The 10239-nt window shown below is 42.3% G+C and overlaps 1 protein-coding gene across 2 annotated transcripts; it reads left to right on the top strand.

Annotated features, from left to right (window-relative positions):
* Positions 1-7294: 7294 nt before the first annotated feature.
* On the top strand, positions 7295-10028 carry LOC147424625 (uncharacterized). Of its 2 annotated transcripts, none has more exons than XM_086500238.1 (2): positions 7295-7575; positions 7646-10028. In XM_086500238.1, the coding sequence occupies exons 1-2, from the start codon at positions 7392-7394 to the stop codon at positions 9526-9528; spliced, it is 2067 nt and encodes a 688-aa protein (XP_086356364.1). In that variant the 5' UTR covers positions 7295-7391; the 3' UTR covers positions 9529-10028. The 2 variants fall into 2 exon arrangements, with proteins under 2 accessions (XP_086356364.1, XP_086356365.1); XM_086500239.1 differs by having other exon boundaries at positions 7437-7575; positions 7653-10028.
* Positions 10029-10239: the final 211 nt, after the last annotated feature.

Genomic DNA, 10239 nt, shown 5'->3' with positions numbered 1-10239 from the left:
CCTCAAGCACCTCGAGCTTGGACCGGGTTCCCACCTCAAGCTCAGCCCTAGCTTACCTAAGGTCAAAGGACTTTTACACACATTATTGGAGGTCTTCAATGAAGCTAACCCTAAGGTCTTATGATCCATTGGTTAGCCTTGCTCTTGATAGACCATCTCCCATTTGGGCCCCTTTACTATTGGCCCCGTGTTGAGATAGATCTATAAGCACATATCTATATCTTAACACTTGTTCCCATTTATTCTCCCACATTAAGTGATCAATTTAATATGAGAAAATCATTTGGGTTGGTTAGATATTAGATTTTATGACAAGTGCTCTATAGTTGACACACATACAATATGTGCCATCTTTCTTTTACACTAATAACACGGGTGAACAAAATGGAGATGAGCTAGACCTAACCATGCCCTTCTCAACTAGCTCATGCACTTTCTACAAAATCTCCTCTTGTTGAGCTTGAGAACCTCCATAAGGAGGTTTATTAGGCGGTGAACTTCCTGGAAGAAGTTCAATTGCATGGTCATCATTGCCTCGTTTAGGAGGTAGTTCACAAGGGATGTCGTCAATAAAAACATTCTGAAACCCCTTGTAAAAATTGGATAACTCTGATTCCTTGTGATTGTTTATATTTTCTCTTGCTAAACATTAGGTTCATTTTGAGAATCTTTAACAAAAATCATGTACACAGAAATAGAGCTCTTTATTGACTTATTGAAAGTTTGTGTATGTACAATGGGTATGGTGTTACCCAACTCTTTGGCATCTATGTACATATCTTTTTCCCTAAACCTAAAGTAGATTTTCCTTTCAGGGAATTTAACATTGGCAGCCATGCGATCAAACCATGGTGCCCCTAGGATTACATCCTCGTGCTTGAGAGGAGAGATAAAGAAGTCCTCTTTGTCCACATAGCTTTGGACACGGAGCCTCAATTTCCCAATTAAGGGAGTGACTGAAGCTTCTTGCCCCTTGAAAGCACCATCGGTGGGTAGGACATCTCCCATCTCATAGGCTTGGATGCTTAGCTTGGTGGCCAACTCTGTGGATATGAAATTGTGAGTAGAACCAGGGTCAAAGAGAATAAAAGCATCATGTTCACTTACTTTTCCCCAAGCATGGCATAGAGTCTTTGTGGTGAGCATCCTCTTCTTGGATTTTGACCAAGGTAGCTCTAGGAGACTCATTTCGTGTATTCTTGTGGGGACAACCACGATAAGCATGCCCTTGTTCCCTGCACTTGAAATAGCGGTTATCTTTACGATAACGCTCAAGCTCTTCAGAAGAGAGTTTATGTTACCTTTATAAGCTCCCTTTTCCTTAGCTTTGTTGTTGTTGGCATTGCCTTTAGGAGACTTTTGGACAGTGTCCTTCCCCTTAGGCTCATTGTTACGGTCCTTGTTCTTCGTGGGCTTAGGATTTCTCTTAGCCCCTTGTTGGAAATTGATTCGTGAAGCCACCATGGTATGGTGTGTGACAACAGATATGGTGCATGGCCTTTGGGAGTTGGCATACTCCGCCATATCTTCAGTTAGACCCGCACAAAATTGTTGTTTTGGCTCTCCAAAATCCATCCTTTTGAAGACAGTGGCTTTGAGATGTAAGTCCCAAAAATGTCTACATATTTGTGGATAGATTCGTAGGGAGAGAGCTTCAAGCTTTGCCATTCGGTGAGTACTTTGTCTGCGGCATTGATAGCCAAAAACTGCTTCGCGATGGAAGCTCTTAAAGCTTTCCATGTCCATGGAGCTTCACCATTTGCCCGTAGGCTAGACCACCACTGCTTGGCAGATTTTTGAAAATGCATAGCTACATGATGTAGCTTAGAGGACTCCGTGAAGCCCTCATCTCCAAACACCACTTCGAAGTGTTGAATGAAGGCCAAGAATTTGTTTGTAGCACCAAAGGTGCCATCGTAGGTAAGGAAAGAGATGTTCTTTCCTCCCTCTTTGAACTTTTTGAGCTTGGACGACCTCTTCCATGCGGCATAGGATTTCCTATGGCCTCTTCTTTTTGGTGGTTCGAAAGTTGCACCATCACTTTCTTCAGAGGAGGAAGCATTTGAGGAGTATGGAGAAGAGGGTGACCTCTTTCTCACCGTTTTCTTCCCTTGGTCCTCCTTGTTCGCACCATCACTTTCTTCATAAGAGGAAGAGGATGAAGAAGATGGAGAAGAGGGTGACCCCTTTCTTGCCTTTTTCTTCTCTTGTTTTATGTCTTCCCTCTTTGAATTATAGTGTGGAGAAGTGTGTGATGGTCTTCTCCATTTAGGAGGTGATTGAGAGTGTTTTGCCCGCTGTCTTCATGGATCCATCTCCGCCAAGGTGGCAGGAGACTCACTTCTTTCTCGTTCCTTCGGTGGGGGCTCTACCATTGTAACTTGAGTCCTCCTTTGGGAAGGAGATGCGTCATCAAGTAGTAGATTTTTGAGCCCTTCGTACGGATCCTCTTCTTCTTCCCTTATCAAAGAGAGGCCTCTTTTGGAAGTCTCACAAGGAGGCTTCCTAGGTACTCTCTCTTCTTAGTAGGGAGTTTGGAGAATCCCATGAGCACGTAGTTGCCGTTGCACTTCACTTTGGAGAGATGGATTGCACAAGGCTTGTTGAAACAAGATAGTTAACAAGCATAGGGGCATCATTAGTAGCCTGCTCATTAGCAAAATCAAAGCTATCAACATTAATTTCACTCTCTTTGCTATTGTTAGCCATTCTAACAACTTTTAGGTGCAAATTTTTACGCGTACTTTGGCACTTCAATCCCTAGTTTCTACTCCTCTTAACCCCTTTAGAAAACCACTCAAGCTCATGTACTCGTGGCTCGAATATCATTAATTGCAAGGAATAGAAGAGAGGGTCTTTCAACACCAAAATAGTACCGGCTCCTATCAAGATTCTAATAGCTCTATAGTGGTTAAGCCGTAGGCAAGCCCCGTAGGACTCCACTATTAAGACCATAGCTCTCGACGGTGATGTCCCGTTATCTGCACGAAGCAGGCGCACTGCAAGGCTAAAAAATCCCTATTCTACTTACTCAATTGCAATTAATAATACCAACTATTTATAGTTAGCTTGAGGACCTCTCTTCTTGGGCAAGAAAAGAGAAACCTTGTGCTCTGATACCAATATAACTTTTAATGTTCTAGTAACTTGTGTGTAGCGGAAAATAACATAGACATAGTGAGCATTTTATTAGAGCAAATTCCTAATGAGCATAGCAAGAGTGCTTGGATGGAGAGAGCAACAAAACCATAACACCTAGTTAGATAGGCATGAACAATATTTCAAAAAGAGAGAGCTATTGAAAACAGTTGACCGGATTTAGTCCCCCCTACAAAAGGATTTGTATTATAGGTTTCCCCATCAAGGGAGACATTTTACAATACAATACTTTGTGTTCCTTCAATAACTTGCTGGTGCAATGAAGATGGAAGCTTCAAGCACCAAGCTAACACTTGTTAAACACAACATCAATTCCCTCACGGTCTCAGACCCAAGACCTCACACACCTTCCAAGATGTTGATAGCTAGCGGGGTATGAGAGTAGATTGAAAGGAAGAAGGAGTATCTTATGAGAAAGAGGTATATCTCCTCACATAATCACTCATAAAAGCTTATCATAGCTTAGTAATTAGCATGGTAGAGGAGATGATCATGCATTGGAGCTTGGCTCTTGGTTGGATTTGCATCACAAAGCCAAGAGTTGTTGGTGTAGGCCTCCCTTCTCACAAGCTTGGGGTAGATGATGAGCTTTCCATTAAAGCTTGAGAAGGAGAGAGAGTCTTCTTTGCTTCACACATGAGATTGTGTGAGTGTGTGTGTGATAATCCCTTGCCAAAATCAGCCCCCTCTCTCTCTTGGTCGACCCCTCTTGCATTTTACTCATGATGGCATCCCATTGGACCCTGCAAAGCTTAGCCAATGATAATTGAGAAGCATAAGTGATAGCCTTGTGACATATGTCCCCCTTTCCCCTTTTGTGAGAGCTTAGGTAATTAAATAATGCAATTAAACTCTCATTGGGTCCTTTAGTCTTCTAGCCAATAGGAATTAGGCAAGCCATTGGGCTGTTGAATGCTCATTCGACCCCTTGGAAGACTATCTAGAGAGCTTAATTTCTATTGGTTCTTTTATCAAGTGTTTTTAAATGATTTAAACTAAATGTACTCTAGCCTAATTCTCATTGGTCCACCTCTATGGCCATCCAATAGGATTTGAATGCACCTTGGGGGCAATTGGGCTAGGGAGCTGACATGTGTCCCCTATTCCCTGGAGCTTGCTAGAGTGTTTGTGTGTTTCTCTCTCATCCCCTACAAGAAAGGCTCACCCTCTCCTATCTAGGGATATGTGAAGACTTTAGGGTCTTCACATAAGCATCCAATTTGCCCTAGGTTTTGACCATTGGACCTAACCTTTGAATTTGGAACCTTAACATTTTGGAAGTCTTAATGAGCTGAACCTTAGGGTATTTGAAGCCCATTGTCGCACATTCCTCTTTTGCAGATGCCCCCATTTGGATCCCTATTTTCTCTCCTTTGGATCCCTAGTGTGACCGGTCTGCCAGCTTAACCAATATTCTAGCTTTTTCTCCCCTGGTACTTCCCCATATTAAATGATCAGTTTAACATGAGAAAATCATTTAGAAGGATTAGATATTAGTTATTATGACACATTAACTTGTGTGTGATTAGACCCTTCAAACCCACCAGTCAAGCATTAAGCTATGGTCTTGTTTTGCGACCATGTTCATTGTTTTGAAATTCAAGCATTATATTTGCACAAGCATGGTAGGAAGGATGTTGGATGTGCATTGAAGAACTCTAGTGTGGTTCTAGTACCAAGCATCCCAACATGGTTAGAGAACCAAGAGCACTCTTTGCAATTAAGCTCAAAGCTTGAATAAAGTGTTGTCTTGACACCTAAATACTTGCATGGTCTAAGGGCTGTGTATGCTACCGATTTCTTCAAATCTAGCATGCTTTTATGGCCATGCCGACTTTGTGATCTCTAAAAGGCAGCACGGTCAATCTTTGAACACAATCGAGCCCTTAGCTAGATACATTGTTGAAAGGGCTAATGAGTTAAGACTATCTAACTTAATTAGTCCAATAAATATCAATGGACTATTTCTACTCCATGAATTCAAGCATAAATCAGAGAACCAAGATTTTCTAGTAGACTCAAGCATAATCATGTGACCAAGCACCATCACATTGTTTTGCAAGTAGTTACCATTGCATGGTATAGAGATCAAGCTTTATATTTTGGTTTCAATTCCCTAAATAGTTTATACATTGAAGCATGCTCTTGGAGAGAGTTATTGTATTGTAATACCATGCTCATTTCCATGTATTTAGATATAGCATAAACAACATTTTAGGCATGATATTGCATCCATGATCTCTACTTGGACAGCAAAGAGTGGTCTTGGATGAGGATTTGGGTCACAAAAGCCATCTTGATATTGTATCCTTAATGATAGCATGGTCTTGTAGCCAAACATGCTTGCATAGTCCTATGACCAAGCATCCTTTTGAGCAATTTGAGCATGGTGATCAACCAAGCATGCTAACATAGTCTCCTGGCCCATCATGGTTCTAGTACCAAGAATCCCAACATGGTTAGAGGACCGAGGGAACCCTTTTCAATCAAGCACAAGCTTGGATAAAGTACTTGCATGGTCTAAGGGCCATGCATGCTACATATTTCTTGAAACCTAGCATGCTAGCATGCTTTATGTCCATGCCGACTTTGTGATCTCTAGAAGGTAGCATGGTCAATATTTGAACACAATCAAACCCCTAGATATTAGTATTGTTGAAAGGGCTTACAAGTCAACAATATCTAATTTAATTAGTCCAATAAATATCTATGTACAATTTTGACCTTATGAATTCAAGCACAATTGGAGAACAAAGAAATTTTGGTAGACCTTATGACTGTGCTAACTGGTTAAGGCTATCTAACTTAATTAGTCCAATAAATATCAATGGACTATTTCTACTCCATGAATTCAAGCATAAATCGGAGAACCAAGATTTTCTAGTAGACTCAAGCATAGTCATGTGACCAAGCACCATCACATTGTTTTGCAGGTAGTTACCCTTGCACAGTATAGAGCTCAAGCTTTATATTATGGTTTCAAGTCCCTAAATAGTTTAGACATTGAATACTCTTGGAGAAAGTTATTGTGTTGTAGTACCATGTTCACTTCCATGTACTTAGATATGACCTAAACACTCAACACTTAAGTATTTAGGCATGATATTGCAACAATCTCTACTTGCAAACCAAAGAGTGGTCTTGAGACGAGGGTTAGGGCCATATAAGCCATCTTGATATTGTGTCCTTAATGGTAGCATGGTCTTGTAGCCAAGTATGCTAGCGTCGTCTCATGACCAAGCATCCTTTTGAGCAATTTGAGCATGGTGACCTAACCAAGCATGCTGACAAAATCTCCTGACCAAGTGTGCTTTTGAACAACTATTTCTACAAGGATGGTCTTGGGACCATGCTCACTTTTGCATTTGGGCATGGTCATGTGACCAAGGGTGCTTTTGAACAACTACTACTACGAGCATAGTCTTTAAGACCATGCACTGTGCATGATCATGTGACCAAACATGTTTTTGAGCAACAACTAATACAAGAATGGACTTGGAACCATGCTCATTTTGTAAATTGGCACATGGTCATGTGACCAAGCATGCTATTGCAACCATGTTCTCTGATTGGAAACCAAAGAGTGCTCTTGGGACCAAGAATCCATCTTGATATTGATTCCTTGATGGTAGCACGGTCTTGCAACCATGCCCATTTTTATGTAATTCATATAACATCTTGAGAGCTAGATCCTGGGACCGAGCATTCTAGCATGGTTTGAGGTCCAAGAGCTCTTGCAATGAAGCAGAAGCCTAAATCAAATGTTTTCTTGACACTTGACATGCTTGCATGATAGTGGTCTTCAAACCGAGCATGCTAGAGTAATTTTATGACCATGTTATGTTTGTCATCCCATGTTGAGTGAGCTTAGGACGAGGATTTGGGCCATAAAATCCATCTTTATATTGCTTCCTTGATGGTTGTATGGTCCTATGCTATTGCAACCATGATCTTTGATTGGAAACCAAACAATGGTCTTGGGACCAAGAATCCATCTTTATATGATTCCTTGATGGTAGCATGGTTGATGATCTTGTGACCATGCTCACTTTTATGTAATTCAAATAACATTTTGAGAGCCACACTTGAGAATTGGTATTGCAACCACTTATTAACGAGATAGGATACGTCGAAGGTTCAACACCTAAGACATGAATGAATACACCCGTGCCCAGCATTAATCTCACAATTTTGTGAGGTGTGCTGAGAGAGAGAGAGACAGACAGACAGAGATGGGATGTGCTGGCGCCGATGAGCTTGTGCCAGTTGCTTCTGCCAAAGGTAGCGATGACGCTGTTCGCATGAAGTTTTTGTGCAGCCATGGTGGCAAAATCCTGCCCAAACCAGATGGGCAGCTGCGCTATGTTGGCGGGGACACTCGCTTGGTTTCGTTCAATAAGACCATCACTTTTGCAGGTGACCGTACTGTTCCGCTTTGTGTTTGTTTCTGTACTTGTATGCGTATTGAGACCCACTCTTCTTTCAGATCTCAGTTCCAAGTTAGAAAAACTATTTGGGCCCAACCTTTGTCTCAAATATCAGCTTCCTAATGAGGATCTAGATACCCTTATATCAGTTACTTGCGATGATGATGTCGAGAACTTAATAGAGGAATATGACAAGAATGAGGCTAAAGATGGAGCCTCCCGTCTGCGTGCATTCCTTTTCTCAAAAACTGGAATGCTTGTCAGAGATGTATTTCCTTGTACTTGTCACACCATAGAAGAAGCAAAGAGTCCCAGGGAACAAAAAGTGTTTGATATGGGAAGCACTTCACCAACTCCAGTTAGTGAATGTCGGTGTCTTTCCTCAGCAATGTTTCAGATTCCTGATTATTTATCTGGTCTTGAGAGCGCTTGTAGTGTGCATGGCTGCCGGCAGCAGCATCATTTGGAGGGAGATAACCAACTCTCTCCTAAACGTCTTTCTGATGATAAAGGTATAGCCATCAAGTTTGTGAGGCCCATTTCACCGACTGCAGTGCAGAAAGAGTATTCTCGACAACAATCATCCAAGCTAATCGAGTCAGGTGGGCGCGGTCCTGCTTTGACTACATCTGCTTTAGGCCCACTGGTTTCCAATCATCATCAACCTTCTTGGGATAGAAGGAAGCTCTGGGATGAGGCAGCACTTGTCAATCAGCGGGGTGATGAGAAGTGGCAGATTGATGCAAGCAATGAAGGAAACCACTACAGTCAGCAGGATGTAATTAATGCGGTTTCCATGGTGAGGGTGTCATCTAAAGATAGACTCGCTCCGAGTTTTATTGATGTCATATCTGTGGATTCACCATCTGGCTTTGATCGACAGTCCAGGCCTCATGTGATACCCCGTTCTGACCTTCACTCCGATGTAACAGAAGATGGCAGGCAAGATGGCCATTTTCAAGGAAATGCTAGGCTTTACAAACCACCAGATGCCCAGAGGGTCATTCCTGAAATGCAATGGGGATTACCTCAACCAGCAGCCACAGTGTTTCACGCTGTAGGTGCTGATAGCCGAAGAAATAGTGGGGACTCAGACGAGGGGTCACATAAAGGTCACTCAGGTGCAGATAGTATGCCCCTTGCCCTTCCTGTTGTCATCGCACCTGAAGGTCCTCATGGTGTAAAGATGCAGGAGGCTTATAGGCATGAAGAATCAATTGTCATGCAGCAGGGAAGACACGGGGAGTATGAGGTTTCAGTACCACAGTATGACCCCTTCCATCACTTGAGCAAAGGCCACTTTCAGCAGGTTCATTGGCAGCTACACGATCCTCAGGAACCACAGCAACATCAGATAGCACCTCTTGAATCGGTTAGAGTTGGCCATAACATCCATGGAATACAGAGGCATGGACAGTCTCAGGAATATCATCCTCCCTCTGCTGCACACCACCATCATTTGTTCTGTACATCCAACAACGCACGTGTGGTGCCCCGACCAGATACATCCACTGTCAATAGGCTTCCATCTCCTTTGTATAGACAACCTGCATCAGCAACTGCTTCACGCACTGATCCTCCTAGTCCCCGGCGAGCACAAGTTCTAAGTAATAGCTCACCTTTCACCTCTAGACATGGAGTCCGAGTGCTTCAAAAGCATGATATGAGCTACTTGCCAAGTAAGGGTCAACATTCTTCTGGGATTCCCAGCAGCCAGGTTTTCATGAATGCGATGGAACAGCATGGCTTGTATGAACAGAATGGTAGCCAAGCACACTTGACTGAGAAGGGCTCCTTAGCTAACCTTGAGCCTCAAGCACAGTATTTTGACAATGTTATTCTAACCAATCAGGAAGGAATTGCCAGCCAGGTTCATGGTGGTGATGACGAACTGCAATATGGGTGTATGAGCAACAATCATGAGCTCCAAGGTGTACCATGATCCTTCCTAGCAGATCTATACAGAAAAAGGGACACCAGAACTCACATTATGTGGTATGATTATTACTATATATCGGTAAACATCCACTAAATATCAATAGAGGATGTCTGAGTTGGTCGTAGGATAGTATGTGTTTATTGATTATGGTATCTGAGGTGAAGCTTGGTGGTGGTATGGCAGTTAAAATTGTGCTGCTGGGTATTATTCTGAGATTTGGAAACAGGTGGAAGTGCTACTTTCAACTTGCAACAAAATGCCATGTAAACTGCTTTACTATTGGTTTGCTTTTTCCAGAGTAGATCTGTAATGTACATAAGTGCTGATAGGATATTCTTTTGTCATATAATAACCATATGCACAACTAGCTTGAAAGCCTCTTATGAATCTCCCACTTATGGAGTGAGGTGCTTTGCTAATCAGAAGTACACATGCATATCCAATGCCTTTGCTATTCAGGGAAAAGGCAGCATAGATTGTGTTAATGTACGCAAGTTGTGTTACCCAGTTCTCCACCCACGTTTGGGCACTGATGATGTTAATTGGAAAGTCGTAGTATCAGTCAGTGCCCTGCATAATGGAGCTGATAGTTCTGTGGATGTCACAATCTTGGGGCTATAAACTGCACTTGTTTGTAAAGGTGAACCATGGATCTTCTGTGAGCGATATAGGTGTCATTATATGGGAATTAAAATAGTATGTCAGGCTGCCAGT

The sequence above is a fragment of the Adiantum capillus-veneris genome, chromosome 25 (genome assembly GCF_014529385.1).
Source record: "Adiantum capillus-veneris isolate H3 chromosome 25, ASM1452938v2, whole genome shotgun sequence".
NCBI classification, from domain to species: domain Eukaryota; kingdom Viridiplantae; phylum Streptophyta; class Polypodiopsida; order Polypodiales; family Pteridaceae; genus Adiantum; species Adiantum capillus-veneris.
This window is presented reverse-complemented; position numbering and strand designations above follow the sequence as displayed.